This window comes from Amphiura filiformis, chromosome 19, assembly GCF_039555335.1.
Source record: "Amphiura filiformis chromosome 19, Afil_fr2py, whole genome shotgun sequence".
Lineage (NCBI taxonomy): Eukaryota > Metazoa > Echinodermata > Ophiuroidea > Amphilepidida > Amphiuridae > Amphiura > Amphiura filiformis.
Genome location: NC_092646.1, coordinates 54,043,157 through 54,064,408, shown reverse-complemented (window position 1 = coordinate 54,064,408; position 21,252 = coordinate 54,043,157). Strand labels below are relative to the sequence as shown.

General features: G+C 38.9%; 2 protein-coding genes across 3 annotated transcripts; both read left to right on the top strand.

Annotated features, from left to right (window-relative positions):
- Positions 1–10,284: 10,284 nt before the first annotated feature.
- Positions 10,285–12,088, top strand: LOC140140647 (proton-coupled folate transporter-like). The gene is made up of 2 exons (XM_072162403.1): positions 10,285–10,822; positions 11,562–12,088. The coding sequence occupies exons 1-2, from the start codon at positions 10,285–10,287 to the stop codon at positions 12,086–12,088; spliced, it is 1,065 nt and encodes a 354-aa protein (XP_072018504.1).
- Positions 12,089–15,022: 2,934 nt separating this feature from the next.
- LOC140140791 (proton-coupled folate transporter-like) lies at positions 15,023–20,750 on the top strand. 2 transcript variants are annotated; one of them, XM_072162545.1, is made up of 4 exons: positions 15,023–15,119; positions 15,618–15,701; positions 18,816–18,972; positions 19,675–20,750. In XM_072162545.1, the coding sequence occupies exons 1-4, from the start codon at positions 15,053–15,055 to the stop codon at positions 19,799–19,801; spliced, it is 435 nt and encodes a 144-aa protein (XP_072018646.1). In that variant the 5' UTR covers positions 15,023–15,052; the 3' UTR covers positions 19,802–20,750. The 2 variants fall into 2 exon arrangements, 1 of the variants encoding a protein (XP_072018646.1); XR_011857291.1 differs by lacking the exons at positions 15,023–15,119; positions 15,618–15,701 and adding an exon at positions 15,913–15,944 and having other exon boundaries at positions 19,675–20,749.
- Positions 20,751–21,252: the final 502 nt, after the last annotated feature.

Here is a 21,252-nt window from a genome sequence, read left to right as displayed (position 1 = left end):
TGCTAACTAAAATTTTGTTCCAAGTCTACCACGTTATAATAATGATAATAATGATTAAAAAGAAACCTGTGACAACTCTGTCCTAAAACATTATATCTGCATGGATAATGATTTGGAAATTCAAAATCATATTTGCCACAATTTTACAAGAATTTTCTTATGAAGTTTTCAAGAAAAGTGGACTTCATTTTGTCCAGAATGAAAGTACACATTGTTCAACGCCGTTATCGTATGCCCGACTAACTATTCAAAATCACTCTCCTGTAACGGAGACGCCGTTATCGTATGCCCGACTAACTATTCAAAATCACTCTCCTGTAACGGAGACGCCGTTATCGTATGCCCGACTAACTATTCAAAATCACTCTCCTGTAACGGAGACGCCGTTATCATATGCCCGACTAACTATTCAAAATCACTCTCCTGTAACGGAGACGTCGTTATCGTATGCCTGACTAACTATTCAAAATCACTCTCCTGTAACGGAGACGCCGTTATCATATGCCCGACTAACTATTCAAAATCACTCTCCTGTAACGGAGACGTCGTTATCGTATGCCCGACTAACTATTCAAAATCACTCTCCTGTAACGGAGACGCCGTTATCATATGCCCGACTAACTATTCAAAATCACTCTCCTGTAACGGAGACGCCGTTATCATATGCCCGACTAACTATTCAAAATCACTCTCCTGTAACGGAGACGTCGTTATCGTATGCCTGACTAACTATTCAAAATCACTCTCCTGTAACGGAGACGCCGTTATCATATGCCCGACTAACTATTCAAAATCACTCTCCTGTAACGGAGACGCCGTTATCATATGCCCGACTAACTATTCAAAATCACTCTCCTGTAACGGAGACGCCGTTATCATATGCCCGACTAACTATTCAAAATCACTCTCCTGTAACGGAGACGCCGTTATCGTATGCCCGACTAACTATTCAAAATCACTCTCCTGTAACGGAGACGCCGTTATCATATGCCCGACTAACTATTCAAAATCACTCTCCTGTAACGGAGACGCCGTTATCGTATGCCCGACTAACTATTCAAAATCACTCTCCTGTAACGGAGACGCCGTTATCGTATGCCCGACTAACTATTCAAAATCACTCTCCTGTAACGGAGACGCCGTTATCGTATGCCCGACTAACTATTCAAAATCACTCTCCTGTAACGGAGACGCCGTTATCGTATGCCCGACTAACTATTCAAAATCACTCTCCTGTAACGGAGACGCCGTTATCATATGCCCGACTAACTATTCAAAATCACTCTCCTGTAACGGAGACGCCGTTATCATATGCCCGACTAACTATTCAAAATCACTCTCCTGTAACGGAGACGCCGTTATCGTATGCCCGACTAACTATTCAAAATCACTCTCCTGTAACGGAGACGCCGTTATCATATGCCCGACTAACTATTCAAAATCACTCTCCTGTAACGGAGACGCCGTTATCGTATGCCCGACTAACTATTCAAAATCACTCTCCTGTAACGGAGACGCCGTTATCGTATGCCCGACTAACTATTCAAAATCACTCTCCTGTAACGGAGACGCCGTTATCGTATGCCCGACTAACTATTCAAAATCACTCTCCTGTAACGGAGACGCCGTTATCGTATGCCCGACTAACTATTCAAAATCACTCTCCTGTAACGGAGACGCCGTTATCGTATGCCCGACTAACTATTCAAAATCACTCTCCTGTAACGGAGACGCCGTTATCGTATGCCCGACTAACTATTCAAAATCACTCTCCTGTAACGGAGACGCCGTTATCGTATGCCCGACTAACTATTCAAAATCACTCTCCTGTAACGGAGACGCCGTTATCGTATGCCCGACTAACTATTCAAAATCACTCTCCTGTAACGGAGACGCCGTTATCGTATGCCCGACTAACTATTCAAAATCACTCTCCTGTAACGGAGACGCCGTTATCATATGCCCGACTAACTATTCAAAATCACTCTCCTGTAACGGAGACGCCGTTATCATATGCCCGACTAACTATTCAAAATCACTCTCCTGTAACGGAGACGCCGTTATCATATGCCCGACTAACTATTCAAAATCACTCTCCTGTAACGGAGACGCCGTTATCGTATGCCCGACTAACTATTCAAAATCACTCTCCTGTAACGGAGACGTCGTTATCGTATGCCTGACTAACTATTCAAAATCACACTCCTGTAACGGAGACGCCGTTATCATATGCCCGACTAACTATTCAAAATCACTCTCCTGTAACGGAGACGCCGTTATCATATGCCCGACTAACTATTCAAAATCACTCTCCTGTAACGGAGACGCCGTTATCATATGCCCGACTAACTATTCAAAATCACTCTCCTGTAACGGAGACGCCGTTATCATATGCCCGACTAACTATTCAAAATCACTCTCCTGTAACGGAGACGCCGTTATCGTATGCCCGACTAACTATTCAAAATCACTCTCCTGTAACGGAGACGCCGTTATCGTATGCCCGACTAACTATTCAAAATCACTCTCCTGTAACGGAGACGCCGTTATCATATGCCCGACTAACTATTCAAAATCACTCTCCTGTAACGGAGAGCAAGTATTGGAGATTCTGTACGTACGACATGAACGTGCGAACAACCTAGAAATGCACAAAATGTATCCATTTTACAATAAGACAGTAAAGGATACCGAACGTACGAAGGAAAGTCTAACTATTAATATGATATATTTTGTTTGTACGAAATCATTATAAGATAAGCCCCAAAAATTGTTGTGTTGCCCTCAGCGACCGAACCTAAATCCTGAAAAATCGCAGTCTCAATTATTTTTTTTGAATGACGATTTTTACATTAAAAAAATCAATGTTTTTCATTTAAAATATATTTTATTGAAAGACTAGTCTTTAATTGATTATCTAACAAGTATCCAGTAGTCAAATTTGACAAATGTCCCTAATGGAAGAAGTATTATTTAATATTTAGTGGGGATTTTTAAAAATTGAAGGTTAAAAAAATGATAATCTACCGACCGACCCAACATTTCCATTTTTCCAACTTGAGGGCAGCATTACATTTTTTGGCCTAATAAAGCAGCAATGAGGTGTAAAAAATTGCCTTCATTCATACGTGTCCATGTGGTTCAGATCTACCGTATAGAAAAATATATTGCGATGTGCATCTTTGATAAAAAGTACGGAGTAAACGAACGGAGAACATTGAAATTTACAGCTACAACACGTCATGTTATTCTTGGTTTTAGTCAAGAGAATACTGTCTTCGACCTAGAGACCACTAAATCTCAAGTAAATCGCCCTCTTGTGACCAGATCAGATGTTGATCTTAGTTCCCGCCGCCTTCCAGATTGGAACCGAGACTAGCCATATTTGTTATATTTATAATAGCCACTAGCTATATGTACCCACGTATTGAACGCCGTATAAACGCACGGCCCGCGCAGGACATTATAAATTTTTAGAACATCGCAATATTTCTAATATCCGGCAAGCCGATAGACATAGTTCTTGATTCGTTTGTACAGTATCATTAATCGTTGAGTTGTTTAACCCAAGCACAGGAGCACAATACTTTCACCACGTCATGCCATAATACTTTTGTAATCAACCTTAAATCAAAATGTATTTCATCCTCGTTCTTAAAACATCCGTTGCAATACTGGTATATGATATGAATAGTTTGTGAATTCGTCTGCATAAACACTTCAATGGTGTTCTTATAAATATTCTTTTGACGAAATTCAAAGATATTAACATGCCCCTTAGACGATGCCTTAACCCCCCCCCCCCACCCGTCCGTACCTCATTTATGACAATCTAGTTACGCAATTGGTATATAAAGTACATGATATACTGACCTTATATAAAAATCCGTCAATGCATTCACTACGATAACACAATCGAAATGATACCCGTATCAATTATTGTAATTGTTATATGTGTCATTCCTTTTCATGAGATCAAAGTCATGTACTATGAGCTTTACCTATCCGATTCATATCACTACATCACACACCGACATCGCCTGACTAATAATTACATGGTACTGCAGAGATACTAAAATCAATACTCGGGATCGATACACGTGAATGTGCTATGCACGATTTGATATTTGAAAATCTTTGGATACCGGGGTAGAAAATGATGAATATCTCCCGTAAATGATTTCGTCTAAAGAAACCAGATTTGGTTCCTTGCACTTGAATATATATGTTCAACGGATATGATAGTCGTTAGCTAGCGTCTTGAGAAAGAAGCTTGCGTCTTGAACTCAAAAACTTGACAAAAATTCTGATTTTATATGTGCCGAACTATAGTGCAGTGTAGGCCAATCGTGGAGGTAGTCTAAAAGCAGATGAACTATGGCGTATAACATGCTCACTTACACACAGCGAGGTCAGTCACCGGGCTATTGTCAGTAGCCTTAGTCAGATGTCCTTCGGCCCATTATGCATCTCTAAACTATTAAACAAGTCGGAACAAAATGGCCATGCGTGGCGGTGGATTCAACCTACCATGGCGATTTCTGCCATGAAGATATCGGGGCGATGACACTGTGCATCAGCAATCTAATTACATGGCGATTACAGGGACGCAATAATTATAATTTGAGTAACCTGTATTTTCTTATTATCAATTAAGTTGATTTAGTTAAGACATTTTACTTGTGTGCGCGGAGATGGTCACGTGCGCATTTATAAAAGCGCATTTATATGTATAGTACACCTTTCCCCGTATATCTAGGGATTGGAACAACCTGGCGTTTGATACAAACTTATACACGTTCAGAATAAACGAACGAAGAACGTTGAAATTTAACCAGATAAGATGTTGGTTTTAGTCCCCGCCTTCGTGACGAAGGAGCACAATCATGATCCACCTTGGAACCGAATCTAGCGATATATACCCACCTGGTGAACGCCGTAAAAACAAGTAAAAACCTATGGAACATCGCAATCTCTTTAATAATGTATCCGACATGCGGACGCGGATGTTTTCGGTGGAAATTGTAAGTAATATTTTTCAACAACGTTAAGAAAATATTGAATCCTCTGGTAGCTTAGGTTCATGAGTTTCGTAAACGCAATTGCAGTTCTTCTTCCAATATAGTACAGTCGGCGTACAGCATATAGCGTACTTTTTGCAAGGTTGGTACAGAAAATTTACAGTGCTGAACTATTATAGTGCGATAAAGAAGCAGTCTAGCGGAGCTGGACAGACTGCACCTGCCCTTTGAAGCATTCCAGGGAAGTGCTGTCAACAAGCTGTTGGAGCTTTCTAGAGCCTGATTCCATCTGGGAAGAATGACTGTTGGCAAATGGCATATGATATTTCATTAAGTGCCCACGTAGCATCACGGTTGGAACAAGGTTGGACTGTTTCCAGTTTCCTGATGTAAGTAGTGAAGTGCACCGGAATCCCAGACGACACTGGCATATTCCATTACAGGACGCAGAATGAATATCTTTGAATTTCGTGAAAAGAATATTTATATTAAAACCTTTGAAGTGTTTATACAGACGAATTTCAAAGCATTCACAAAATATTCATACTGTGCACTTTTTAATATTGTGAATTTATTTATTTATTTATTTATTTATTTATTTATTTATTTATTTATTTATTTATTTATTTATTTATTTATTTATTTATTTATTTATTTATTTATTTATTTATTTATTACTACTGCTCTTTTTCGAAATCGAGCACTCTTTTACAGCAGTTTGTGATAACTTTTTGAACGTGTATATTTATTTATTTATTTATTTATTTATATATTTATATATTAATTTTATTTTTCGATCAGAGCTTGCTTTTATGAGTTTTAATATGTATTCTTTCACATAAACTTTCCATGTGACCGAGTGTATCTCCAGGTCCCGGGTTAGAAACTTTGCATGTGAACCTTGTTATATTCATATATTCATTTACAATACATGCCCCTGAATAAAATTGAGCTACTTTAACCTTAAAAGTTGTAAGAAATTCCTTTTATTGCAAGTAGGTAAACAACAGTGGGTTGGTATGCACTGTGCAACAGATTCTTAAAGCATTCACTGAAATGACACAAAATGAAATCTGTCGGATTACTTTTTCCCACTTTATTGTAAATCGTACACTTGTATAACAATGAGAACAAGGTCTAGCTAGGCTACACGTTTTTATCAGTGTCTATGGTTAAAGAGAAAATATAATACCGACGGGGGCCCATGGATGAGCAGTGCACTGCCGGGCCCTTAGTATAACCTCTCCTTTATTAACCGCAATTCCTTTTCGCTTTTGCTCGGGGTCCATGGACTTCGTCCATCCTGTCCATTCGTACATAAAGTACATAAATAAATACTGACCTTATATACAAAATCACTCAATGCATTCACTAAAGATAATACAATCAAAATAAAATGATATCCGTTTCAATTATTTTTGTGTGATTTCTTTGTTATGTGTGTTCATTCCATAAGGTCCAAGTCATGTACTTTGAGCTTTGCTTAATATCCGATTCATAGCACAACATCAGCAATCTAATTACATGACGATTACAGTGATGCAATAACCATTATTTTAGTATTTTCTGCATTTTTTACAGGTTTTAGTATTTATGGCAGGGGGGGAATGGGTAAATTTAGGGGGGAACACGACATTTTTTTGTGGTCTTGAGGGGGGAACCTGAAATTTTAGTTGAACCAGGAGGGGGATTGTTAAATTTTAAATGGAGAAAATTGGGAAAACAAGGGGGAACGCGACAATTTTGAGCGGACGCGAAGGGGGAACGCGACATTTTTTGTCTATATTTGCCAAAACACCCATTCCCCCCTGCCGTAAATAACGATCGGTCCCTTATCAAAATTGGATACACTGTTGACTATATACTATGTTTTTTCAAACACGGTATAGATCATTCTGGGACACCCTATATAATGCAAGCATAACGAGCAGGAATTTTTTTGCATATTTGACGTTTCTGTACTGTTTTCTTAGCCTCTTAGAGCGTTTTTGTAATGGGTGCCAAAATCGCTTCCTCCCACCCTTAGCTAACTTGTTTCACCTTCTGGCTTTTCAAACACTATACTGTATTGGTGCTATCCTTCTGGTTGGATTCAGGAGTCGAATTACTAAATCAGAGTGCGTTCAAAATGTAAAAAACTTTCTTAACAACATTGAAAACGCGATCTACGTACACTGTATGTATTGTACTTTACAGGATTGTAGCTAGGCCAATTTCTATGCCAGGTGGAGCTCTCCCGCTTATGGCCGGGGGTCCAGGGGCCCGCTTAAGGGGCATCACCCCCCCCTAAAAAATGTTGCTCTTCTTATGATGAAAAAATCGGTTTTTTTAAATACCCTGGTACTTTAAAGGTAACATTAAAAAATGCTGCTGTGGTATCATCAATTTCACAAAATTAAGGTAGCATTTTGTGTTTCTCGGGCCGATTTTCTGTTTTACACATTGGGGGTTGGTTTTATGGGGGTTGAACTTTTCTTTTGGGGTTGAAATAGCAAATCAACTCATTTTGGGGTCCCCCTCCAAGAGCACACGGTGCAAGATCCTGACATCTCCAAGTCTGGTCAAACTAGTGCCAGAATATGTTTGTGGTATATCGCTGTTCCCTTGTTTGAGTAGTCGGTGCTACAGACCATGTACCTATATATTACCCATAGCGAGATAAACTACTGGGAACCACGCAATTTTGGCTACGCTCACTGCTCGCTTCGCTCGCTATTCGAGGGGACTGATGAGCTAACTGATACTACGCGATAAGGTAAGTTCAGAGTACCTGCTTTTGCATTACATACAGTTCAACTTCATGCAGATTTCGATTTGTGTCAATGTATTGAAGGATTATAATATAGGTCAGTATTTTTTAATTTGTATGTATTTAAATATAGCAGTTCTCAGTTCAATAGTTTGTTAAAGAGTGGTGTAGCGAGAGGGGCAAGTGAGGACACGTGCCATGGGCGTCGTCTTAGGGGTGCCAAATCGCCAGTTCAGCGCCCTGGAAGGATTATGCGTCACCCCCAACCGGTGAAAATCAACATTTTTCGCGCTTCATGTACCTTTAGTCATTTGAAAGACCGTTTTATTAATATTATTTGGGCAAATTTTCAGGAATTGTTTCAGGAATGGGGGGTCATTCTATATCCTTGCCTGCGGGCTCCATAACCATTAGCTACGCCATGGTAGTTAAATTATATCAACCACTATTTTCCATTACATTTGCACTTGTTTATTTACACGTCATTCTATTAAAGTGTAGAAATCACAGTGACCAAAGTCTCATATTATTATTAGGGTACGGTATGATATATTCCGCCATTTATGAATAGAACATTATCACCTCAACAAAAGAAATCCCTACTTGTTCGAGCAATGATGACATTGACCACAATCACAATTCATAACAACAATAATTGCTATGGCAATTTTAGCAATAATTGTAAGTGACTCACCACTAATTGGAACATATTTTTGAAGTGGTATACATTTCAGTGATGTCACATGAACATACTATAATCCCTAAAACTACTGAGACCACTAAACCAGGTTTAACCGCCCACAGTCTGGTACTCTGGTCCCCCAGTCTAGGGACTCAGAGCACACGCCTGGGGTCTTGGGTAGAAGTAACAAATTGATATCATCTTAATTGGACGTTGCCAATGGCTTTGACAAGGTGTGACACCAAAGGTTTCTACGGACAGCAGAATTCGATGGCTTATGTGGTCATTCTTTAGAATGGATTAAGAACTTCCTCCAAGACAGGATTACATAAGTCTCCAGAAGGACCTTGGCCGCTTTAGGAATGTGAGAGATCGTGGTTGATGGAGTTTCATTCTTTCAAATACCAAGTTATTCACATCACCAACAAGAAGAAACCCATCACTGGTTCATACATCTTCCATGACCACACCCTGGAAGACTCAGCAACACACCTGTAGTGCACATTGACTAGAAGCAAATTTTCAACACCCGCGTGGACACAGTAGTCAAAAAAGCAAACTCCACCATTGCTTTCTTGTGTCGTAACTTCCGTCAATGTAGCCGCGGGATTATTTCACCGCCTATGTCCGGCCAAAAGTGGAATGTGCTGCAACAGCTTGGGATCAACCTGCTTACCATAATGCTCACAAGATCAAATTGGATCAATGAAGAGGTGCCTGGTTCTTCAATGGTATAATATAAGACCACACCAGCAGTGTCACCATAATGCGCAAAGACCTGCCAGTACATGCAATTGCCCACTTTGGAGAGTAGATGCACTCAAATCCGATTTACTATGATGCACCGGATCTGCTACAACCTTGATGATATCAACTGGCGTGATTACCTGACTGAAGCATCTAGGACCAGAGGGCACGCTGATTCATATTACCACACTGTAGCACCCATGTTTATGCCTCATCCATCCCCGTACATCTAGGGATTGGAACCGGGGTTTGATTCTTCCAGCTTAATCCTTCGTCCAAGTCTGCGTTGCGTTAATCAAACACCTAGTTTGCACCAATGGACACGCATTTTACTTGCACCTGTATTATATTTGCATCAAGATAAAGTTGCGCCATAATCCTGACGAAACGTCACTTTACTTGAGAACAAAAGAAGAAAAACCAATACTTCTGACCTGCTCCTTACTCCAGTCACCCTAAAAGTCTAGCGTGGGACGGCATGCTCACGTGTGCAATAACAACGTCGCTTTTGTAACACTGAGCATGAGTATAATGTCAGTTTTAGATTCAATCCCTGTGACATTTTAGATGCATAATCAGATCTGAATACCAAGTCACCAGAGGTGAACCAAAGGTCAAAAGTGTGATATTCAAAAGTTTGTCCAATTTGAATGAAAATTAGTGATGTTCATATGATCCCAAACATGATGGAGGTCATTTCAAGGTCATCAGAGGTTAACCAAAATAATGTCACTTTTATTTAGATTGTTATTAAACTTAGTGCGTCAAAAGTCATTTCACCACACTGCAGCACTCAGGTTTATGCCTCATCCTTCCCCAGCCGGTACATCTACAGTGATCTAGGGATTCGAACAACCTGGAGGTTTTTTTTTTCAAGGTAATCGGAGCTCAGTCCACGGTCATGGCTGGACTTAGTGGTCAAATAAGACCGCCGCATATCTATTGGGTTTAAGTTGATACATGTGTAAACATTACAAATATGCCAAAAAATTAACCAATCTCATATTATAAGATTAAGGCTTTAAACCCAAACGTCAGTGATCGTATTTTAAATCTAAATGCCGTATTTTCATTTTAGACCCAAAATGGCGGCAGCTATGTCAAGCACAGATGACGGAAGAAAGACTAAATCATCTCGTAAAAACTTGAACTTTCTTCAACCTGCTCCACCAGACGCACCACCAAACGTACAAAGGGCAGCTTCACGATACATCACAGTGGAACCTGCTCTGCTTCTCATAATGATAGGCCTTATAGCGACGTTTTTGATATTGCCACAATATTTACGTTACAGAATAGCTAGACAACTAAATGTGACTCTACCTGATTCCGGCAATGGGCTTAACGGCACGTGTGTTGGACGAAATACAAGTAATCCATATTACGTGCGTCTTCAAGAAGTCCAAGCGGAGGTTGCGTATTGGCAGATGATCACCATTCTCTCTGGATCTCTTCCTGCGCTTTTTGTCTCTCCACTTTTGGGTGCTTGGAGCGATATAGTAGGCCGTAAAGTTGTCCTAGGGTTGGATACATTTGGCTTAGGCTGTTACGATGCGGGTTTACTCCGTACGTATCACCTTACGCTCCCAATATGTGTCATCCCTGTGAGTTACTTTTTCTCAGGTAAGCACACAATACTGTCGTTTTCAGTAATTATTTTGACACTAAGTTCAAGTAGTAGAGTCTTCTTGTTGTTTCATGTATGGATAGTTTGTTAGTTACATGGATAGTTTTCTTTTCTTAATAATTGCCGATACCAATGGTGTTGTTTGTGTGTGTTTTTGCATCAAGCATTGCATTTTTTTTATTCAAAACCAAAAATAAAAAACCGCATTGCACATTGTAGTTTTCAGACCTGCTACAGGAAACAAACTTGTTTTTTGCCTTATACATTTTGTAATTATTTTAATTGAACTGATACGACTATAAGAAGAGATATGGGCAGGCCCGTGGCCATTTTTATCTGGGTGCGGAAAAGATATAGAATAACGATAGTAATTTTTGTTTTACTATCGTCCACTACTCAAAATATTGGACCTGCCTGTCGTCTATCATATGTAGAGGATAGTAAAAACAAAAATTCCTATCGTTTATTCTCATTCTTAGTCAGTTAAATAATATTTTAATAACTGTAAACTATTTTTGTAAGCAAAAACTAAGTTACCGTCATAAAAACTCCCATTGTTATAAAATGAACGAAACTTCACGCATTCTGTTACGCGTACTGCTAGCGCGTGCATGTATTCCGCACTAGTCTGCGCATACAACGCGATACATGCGATTGTCCAATCAGAGTATGTGTCTGCGAACTAGACCACTCCCACTGACTAAGAATTTGATTTCATTGATATTTATTTGACAGGTCTAACCGGTGGCTTAGGGCTTTTAATGGCCCAAGCCTTTGCATACCTCTCTGACGTCACGAATAATGAAAACCGATTATTGCGCATTGCAATTATGATGGGTTTAAATTCAATAGCGGGCGGGTTAAGTCAGATAAGTGTTGGATATCTTATTAGAGACTATGGATATGGCCCACCACTTTGGATGGCATTCATTGCGGTCTGTATGGCTCTAGTATACATCGTTATCCCACAATTGTTGATCGAAACTGTTGACAGAAGTGGTAAACGTGCTGAAGAACAAAATGACAAATTGTGGGCCAGTTTCATTGATGGTGTTAAAAGTCTGAAGCTGTTATTCAAAGACAATAATCGCCTTCGCAGATGGCGCTTGGTTCTTCTCTACCTGATAGATTTTATGAGAGAAATATTGGAAAAGATCTGCTCAGCTCGTCCTCGTATACGCATTAGGACCGCCATTTTGTTGGTCATCCGTGCTAGTTTCCGGTTATACATTGATAATTCTTTTTGGCAGTGCTTTAGGTGAGCTACAAATCTGACAAAAGTGCATATGAACACATTGTATAAGCTTGTATACATAAGGCGCGCAAACGATTCGAGGAACATTCGAGAAGAAGAAGAAGAAGAAGAAGAAGAAGAAGAAGAAGAAGAAGAAGAAGAAGAAGAAGAAGAAGAAGAAGAAGAAGAAGAAGAAGAAGAAGAAGAAGAAGAAGAAGAAGAAGAAGAAGAAGAAGAAGAAGAAGAAGAAGAAGAAGAAGAAGAAGAAGAAGAAGAAGAAGAAGAAGAAGAAGAAGAAGAAGAAGAAGAAGAAGAAGAAGAAGAAGAAGAAGAAGAAGAAGAAGAAGAAGAAGAAGAAGAAGAAGAAGAAGAAGAAGAAGAAGAAGAAGAAGAAGAAGAAGAAGAAGAAGAAGAAGAAGAAGAGATGAACAAATGATGACTGTATAGAACATACTTAATATGTATGTGCTAACTAATCGTAAGAATTGTAAGACTGCTCCATGTCTACGGACGTCAGGTATAAATAAATTCTAAAATGGAAAAGAACATTATCATCCATATACAGAGTATTACAGACTGTAGCAATTGCAATTTCGCTTTTTAGAAAAAGATATCATGGCAACAATGTTTATATATGCCGTGGAATCAGTAACATCTTGGCTAACAGAAAAACTTTACTTGGTTTCTTTACTACTTTGGGCTCAAACGCTATGCTCAAATATTAAAAACTAAATCGTCCAGAAAACGAGATGGGCCACTTTTAACATTTTCACGCATATCAAGCTTGCATCGCGTAAAAATTGACTTTCATGATTAGCAATTGCATTTTTGGTTTTCAGAAATAAATAAAAGGGGTCATGGCGTAAATGTGATATGCAGCAGAATCATTGGGCTATTCCATTTAAAATCCACGCTACCACTGTGGAAGATTTAGCTAAAGTATTCCACGGAGGGAGTATGAGTTTCGAATAGAATAGACAATTGGGTAACTTCCATTTGAAATACTCACTCCAGTTGTGGAAGATATAGGTAAAGGCATAATACAGAGGGAGTATGGATTTCAAAATTTCAAAATGATTAACCCTGACCAATTACATTTGAAAAACTTATTCTCTCCTGTGGAAGATATTTCCAAAATCTTCCACAGGGGTAGTGTGGATTTTAAATGGAATAGCCCATTAATATCTTGGCTAACAGAAAAACTTGACTTGGTTTCTTTTCTAGTCAGGTTCAAACGATTTTACTTAATCGCATGAGTTAGGCCACTATTTGCCATGTTCGCACGTATCAAGTTTGTACCGCGTAAAATGAACTTTCATGCTTAATTATCGTCAAATATTTCAGAACAAAAACAAAGGTTTTTCATGTTTTCGTTCACTTAATTGAGTGAATGAGTAAATAAATAATATGAAATTTATTTCAAATTGATAAATTAAAATACCACTTCAAATGCCCCATTAAAATTACCCATCTTAAGAGCACCGACCAGATGGTTCATGATTCAGCTCAATTCAGCCCAAGCTGTTTTAGGACTACCATACACGGTTGTTTGATGGCATGTAAAACGGAGTCATTTTAAAGAATGATGACGCTAAATCTTGTTTGCATCTTTACAAGGGGTAGACACGTGTATAATGGTATTAGAACATCAGAAAAAAGACTAACAGATGACAAGGGAATTTTCAAATGACTTTTTATCATGAAATGTTAGCTATAACTCATATTATTTGGCTAATTTAAATTTAAAATATATGTAAATAGCGCCCTCAATTTTCACACAAATGTACAGTTTATAGAATAAATATTATCACAAAAAACACCCAGAAAAAGATGAATAATTTGATATAGAAACGAAAATCTATGTTACAAATTGCTACAAAATATATGTGTATATACAAACAGAGGAAGAGGCTTACGCATCATACACTGGAAAATGGAAACATTCAAACATTACAAACTAGTGCACGAGATCAAATTAATGATGCTTAATCGTTATTCTTGATATATCAATATACAGGGGAAAGAAGAATTACGCATCGCACACTAGCACATTTAAACATGAATTTACAAATGGAAACATATCATGCATAGGCAGATATACCAGAGTAAAAACTCTGGACATACCTGCCTGTGCGGGGACTTGAACCCCAGACCTCTCGCTTGTCGGGCGAGTGTATATACATTTTATTAGTGTGATAGCTGTTGGTATTTATTCAGGTCTAGAATTGAACATTATATAATGTTTTGTTAGATAAATTGATCACATCGAACAACCGTGCATACACAATATTGGCCATATCTTGTAGACCACCAATTGAAACAAAGCTTATGTAGTAGCTTGAGCTATTTTCTTGAATTTATTTTTTAATAGATACGTTATCTAATCCCGCACATTCTGACACCCCATTGAATCCAAGGTGACCTCAAGAAGTAAAGTTACAAGCATTTGATTAGACCAAGGTCCAGTTTCTGAAGGTGACAAACTGGCCTTCAGTCAAGCTTCCCAGCAAACACAAAAACGTTTTAAATCGAGTTTTTTCTTCTCTGTACTTTCACAACTTATATTTCAGTTTCAGTTTTCCTTTGTTTTAAAATTTAAATTAAAGAAGGCACGCATAAATGAGCCGCCCACCAATGTCAAAACCAGAAGTCTAGTCAGTGGATTGATTTTTGAATAGGCCAGTTTGTCACTTTTCAAACTGGACCCTCGTCTAATCAAATGCTTGTAACTTTACTTCCGGCGGTCACATAGGATTCAATTGGGTGTCATAATGTGCAGGATTAGATAGTGCATCTATTAAAAAGATAATTTACCCAAATTTGGTTTAGTTTTCAAATTGGAATTTTTTTCCAATTTTGGCACAGTATATTTTCTAAATTGTATAATTAGTTGGTTACAACCTGTATTGCTTGTGCTCTTATTTCAGCTCAAGGAGTGGCATCTAAGGGTCTATCTCTGTGTCTTCCCGACCTCTGGAATCTTCAGAGCAGCATGGTGTTTAATATTCTCTATGGGTATTTGCATGCCTTTGCCAATTCAACAATCGGATTGTACATTGGTAAGCTTTTATTGATCATACGAGGGTAATTCAAAAAAGTTCCACAAGCCTCCTAACGTCAGTTCTGAAAATGGGCCCGGTATAGTTATACGTGAGAGGGTCTCTAGTAAGATTATGCTTACATTATCTCAAAACAAAGAGAATTTTACAAATAGGGTTATACAGGAAACATGAAATAGTCTTGAACTTTTACATAAAAATTAATCTCACCTTATTAGGGGCTTTTCACGTAACTGGAATTGTTTTGAAATTTAATAAAATATTTTGGGAAACTATGTTAAATTTTGCAACAAAGCTGATCCTCAGGTATAAAAATGGGTCAATAAAACCAAACTTGGGCATCCCCTCCTCACCTCCCTCTAAGAATGGCTTGAGAACATAGCTATGATTGGTGTCTGCTACGAAACAGGACAGATATCATGCTGTGATATGAAACCCAGCTGTCGTTGCCGTAGTTTCTAAATAATTATTTACATTAAATATCTTTATACAATATAGCTGGATTTGTGGGATGTTTTCGCAACATCAGTCAGCCTCTTATTCCCGCCATGTTGGCCAAGATGGTCTCAGACGATGAACACGGTAAGACTTTATCACAAGTTATATGTAATTAGCCTCTAATTCCCGCCATGTTGGCCAAGCTGGTCTCAGATTACGAACACCGCAAGACTTTCTCACCAGTTATATATTATCAGCCTCTCATTCCCGCCATGCTGGCCAAGACGGTCTCAGATGACGAACACGGTAAGACTTTATTACAAGTTCAATGTAATCAGCCTCTAATATCCGCCATGTTGGCCAAGATGGTCTAAGATGATGAACATGGTAAGACTACAAGTAGTTATATGTTAATATTGATATAATAATGATACCGGTGCTAAAAATTCACTTCACTTCAGATACGATATAGACATCCTGGGTCTGGATGAAACTCATCTGACTATGAAAAAGAGACCCTCATAAATAAAGAGGAATATATTGTCCTATTGGCTTATGAGATAGCATCTGTAGAGAGGGAGTGTGGAGCATAATAATTATCTCAAACACTTCATCAGTGTCTATCAAGCTAATGCCAAACTGGGGACTGTCGTGCATGGAGCCAAGGACACCTATATTTGGTATACAGCCTGTCTCAAAAAAAATTGTGCAAGTGAAAAGCGCCCTCTGTGGCGATTAGAAAATACCGTTGTGACATGATGCTTACATCAACGTCAAGGGCACAGTCTTAGCTCTCAAATACCGTTTGTTCTGTTCAATTTGCTCTTTTTAATCTCGAGATATGTTTAGTTAAGAACGAAAGGGTGAAATCACAATTGTGCCACTTTTATTAGGGAATAGGGCTGTACATGTAAATCAATGATACCTGATGTTGATGCGTCTAATGCACTCCCCCTTCGGGGCTCGTGCATTAGACGCATCAACACCAGCGCGCGTGCATTATTTTGTCTAATTTTATTAATTTGTCAAATCAAAGTTCATTAACCCATAAGTGTGTAATATTTGTTTGTCTTTTAACATGTCTTGAATGACAAAAAGAACAGTATTTACCAGGCCATGGTAACATCATTGACATGCACATGTATTTAATTTTACAGCAGAATGTGAAATATTTATTTATCGTTTAATTTGTCGTAAGAGGAAAAAGAGAATCATTATATCTTTATCATGATAAAACATTAAAAACAATTTTGTATTGTTGTGTAATTGATGCATTCTTTTGATTTCTCTTGATAAACTTGATGCTATCATTGATTTACATGACTTTGTACAGCACCCTTCCCTAGTAAAAGTGGCACAATTGTGATTTTACCCTTTCGTTGTTAAGTAAGAATATCTCGAGATTAAAACAAGCAAATTGAACAGATTAAACGGCATTTGAGAGCTAAGACTATGCCCTTGACGTTGATGTAAGCATTATGTCACAAAGGTATTTTCTAATTGCCTCAGAGGGCGCTTTTCACTTGCACAATTTTTTTGGAGACAGGCGGTATAGATATGGGCATGGGAAATCAACAGCAGAGCAGCCTGTCAACAAAGATGGTCAAGGAAGGAGGTGAAGTGTAGTGGTCTCCTCACTCGCTTGCGGCCCGGATTTAATTCCCCGCGTTGCCGCATGTATAATGTGAGTTTGGCTGCCGATCCATGCTCGTCCTCGCATGTTTTTCTCCGAGTGCTCCGGTTTCCCCTCCTGTTCTGTTGGTATACCTTTAATTAAGTAGCTTCTGAGCTCTATTGGGCTTTGCCTGGTTTCGGCCGAATGTTATTAATAAATAACGGTCAACTAGGATCCTTATGACGAACAACCCAACTGCACATAACGGGTCCAGCTACTCCAAACTAAAAGTCCAGGAGATGGAAGATGCCCTTCCATAATCAATAGTCGCGAACTCTTCAAGAGCGTCTGCAAACTAGCTGATGAAAGAACACAACTGGCCTACTGGAAACCGCCCAGAACCGGCGGTCGAGTTTTGATTTGATCCCTAAACCGGGCCTCCTGCTTTCAGTGTTTCAACGGAGGTTTGGTCGCATCCACACGCTTGGTTGTTTTTCAATTTCTTCATGGTCTTTCTACTTCCTCTAATGAGGTTCCGGGATGGAGCTAGTGCAGTACTCATCATCTCGGAGGAATTCGGTGTTCAGATGTTTGTTGAAGTGTTCTTCCCAGCATTTCATTACTTCGTCTGGAGCAGTGTTGAGAGAGCCATATTTGTCTTTGGCGGCAGTTTGCAGTTGTATTCTTTCACCAGCTAGTTTTCAGACGTTCTTGAAGAGTTCGCGACTATTGTTTCTGGAAGGGCGTCTTCCATCTTCTCGACTAGTAGTTTGGAGTAGCTGGACCCTTTATCTGCAGACGAGCATGGATCAGCAGCCAAACTCACATATCCATGTGGCAACGCAGGGAATTAAATTCGGGTCGCAAGCGAGTGAGAATACCACTACACTTCCCGTCCTCCCTTGACCATCTTTGTTGACAGGCGTTTCGTACTTCTTCCCCTAATCTACTGGGCCCTCTTCAGACCGACTGTCTCCGACCGATTTTGTTGGTTGTCTGAAGTAGTTGGTCCATAACCCTTCAACATCGGTGTCTTCAAGAAGAAGACGCGGTGCAATTAAATAGCGGCAAAGGCTAGACCTCTTTTGCAATTGTAGTTTCATCATTGTGACGACTGACATCATACCTCTTTGGTAATGTTGTTATACGTTTGGTTTTGGTAGGAATGAGTTTAACCTTAACCAGCACAAGGTTGTGGTATGAGCCAACACCAGCCGAATAGTATGATCTGCAGTTCTAGAAGGGTTTCAAGTTGTCCTGTCCTGTTAGGTTAAGTGTCCCGTTCCAAAAAAAACCAAATTGGCGATCGTGCATTAATATAATCCTCATCTGCGGGACAACACTCTGGAACGAGTCGAGTTGCCCATCACAATCAGTGGCCAAGAAAATATCACCACCTTCTAAAGACCCACCTATTACCCACTGCGCAGCTCTTTTTCTTTCGTCTTATCTCTTAGCGCTTTGCCTACTTTGTAAAAGGCGCTATATAATATTATGTCTCATTATTTATGTTTATTATTGGTCCACTGTACTGTTATATCAACATACATTACCGAGAAATGTCACAGGTCTAGTATTCCGCGCATTTGATTTATGCAAGGGCATTAACTTTATAATGCTTTGTATGTTATTTTGCTTTTCAGGTGTAGTCTTTGCATTTGAAGCAAGTGTACAGAATCTAGGAGGTCTCATATCGCCTGTGCTTCTCAATTCAATTTATAGAAAAACGGTGCAAACTCAACCCAACTTAGTCTTCATAATGATTGGAACACTATCCTTTATACCATTAACACTCACGACGTAAGTACTCAGCATTTTAGGTTTGGCCCAATACCGTACAAATACCAAGCATGGAATTCATGTTGGGCTGTGTCAAATAGATATACCTTCTAGCTCCTTCTGTAGAGGGATAATTTGTCAATGAGAGAACCCCCCTCCCCCACATGCCACCCAGCCTCACCCCATTTACCATGATAATATGGTTTGAAAAGTAATTGTCAATGCAAAAGATGCCACAGGCATAGATCCCGTGGGGATGGTGGATGATTCCCCCCAATATTTTGATAAGGGTGATGATGGTCCATACAATCCCCCATCGTTGACACCTAGCACCTGTATGTGGGGTTCTGATCAAACTAACCTCGTATTTTGGCCATTTTAGTAGTAAAGTGCTAATGTATTCCATTTTTGCACCATAATTCACCATTTTAGCTTAAGGTGGTACTTCTCACCCTGATAAATTTTGTGACTAATTCAATTGCATTTTATAGGCTATCGTAGTGGCGTATACCTAAACACATTAAGGCCTACTTTAGTTCAAAAACAAACAAACAAAACAATCAAAACCGTTAATTTTTATAGATTACGATTTCCAATTTTGTGCAACGTTTATGATTTTTGCCGTTTTAAAAATATTGCAATCCTCATATCATTTAGCCTTTGTCTTTTTAGGCTTTGTCATCTGGATTGCATATTAACATTTTGCTGTTATCATTTTTATAGTGTTCTTCAAGTAATCAACCGATATACCCGACAGATGGAGCAACAGGTGGCAGGGTCTACTGAAAAGGAGGGAATAGATAATAAAGGAATGGTCGCTATGATTGACATGGGCACAATGACGGATTAGGGGATACAGATTGAGCATTTTCATAATGCTGTCAAAAAAGTACAAAACTAATTTTGGTCAGAATTAGACCTGAATTCTTCAGCATAAAATATTAGTACCTTTAGTATGCATTTAGACTACAGGGCAATCTCAATGGACAAAAGGATAGCTAGCTATGATACTCTGTAGATAAGATGAGGTCTAAAATGCATAAGTTCTGCAATGATAGTTGCGTCCTCAAGAAGTCAGAGCTGATTCTGATGAAAGCTTGATAGTTTTAGATACTTGTTCGACGATGAAGCCCTTGAAACCTTTAATTTGAATTTAATATATGGCGTCGTGTAAGTTTTATCAAAAACTTGAGTAAGTGTTCTGAGCGACGCTGCAGACGTTGCCGTCTTTCATTGAACCTCAACGTTGTCATCTTTCACTTAACCTCTACATTTAAAGACCCATTCAGTGATCCCATCACAAGTGACAAATTTGGCAAAAAACGAAGAAAACAGCAGTTCTGACAGCTTCTGACGAAGTTGAAGCCCCATTCAAATACATGTAGCTAATTTAGATACTGTCAGTATCTAAATTACAGATTCGTGTAAAATGTCTTATTTTGTCTTAAATACACCAGGCACAAAAAGAAACTCGTCAGTTATATTCATCCTTGCTGTTCAATAACTTGATCATTTTGGATTATTCTGAAATATACATTTTGTTAATTGGACTTTGCTTTCTCATTACACCCTGTTCGTGAAAAACGAATAAGAATTGACCAAGATATGCGCCTCCAAAGCCTCAAACCCCAAAATTAAAAGTTGCATTTTCAACGATTTTCAATGGGAACGCATCGTTGTATTGCACACAAGCACCACGGGCCAATCAATAAAGCACACAGTGTAACAGGCACAAATGAACTTTTCATTTTGGGGTTTGAGAGTTTGGAGGCGCATATCTTGGTCAATTCTTGCTCAATGTTCACAAACAGGGTGTCAAATTAGAAAGAAAAGTCAAAATTATCAAGTTATTGAACAGCAAGGATGAATATAACTGACGAGTTTCTTTTTGTGTCTGGTGTACACGGCTTTCGGCTGAACCACTCGCAGGCTATGTTAGCACATCTATGACAATGACAAAGGTACAAAAATCTGAATTTTGATATTTTTACGATCATCTGGATGAGCAAATCACTGAATGGGCCTTTAATATAACAGGTTTGTCAAGTTTCATAGACTGGTGTGCAATGGATGTAATTTTAAGGGGGCTGTCAAGTCTCAGAAATGAAATAAGTAATATAAACAGGAAATCAACCAGATGGTTTTGCTCAATGTTGTTATGATATTAGAAAGGCATTCGACCAGGACATGTATACTGTTGGTCTTTTCATGAACCTGTCGAAGCCTTCGATACCATTGACCATAGTATTCTTCTAAATAAATTAATTGAAAAATTAGGAATAATTCTCGCTATTCGCAATA

Bases quoted from the DNA above. Each gene is read 5' to 3' on its own strand.
- LOC140140647 (XM_072162403.1), top strand. From the start codon at position 10,285: ATGGCGGCAGCTATGTCAAGCACAGATGACGGAAGAAAGACTAAATCA. The intron at 10,823-11,561 runs GTAAGCACACAA...TTTATTTGACAG, and splicing joins TGTGAGTTACTTTTTCTCAG to GTCTAACCGGTGGCTTAGGG.
- LOC140140791 (XM_072162545.1), top strand. From the start codon at position 15,053: ATGGTGTTTAATATTCTCTATGGGTATTTGCATGCCTTTGCCAATTCA. The intron at 15,702-18,815 runs GTAAGACTTTAT...TTTGCTTTTCAG, and splicing joins GGTCTCAGACGATGAACACG to GTGTAGTCTTTGCATTTGAA. The intron at 18,973-19,674 runs GTAAGTACTCAG...TCATTTTTATAG, and splicing joins ATACCATTAACACTCACGAC to TGTTCTTCAAGTAATCAACC.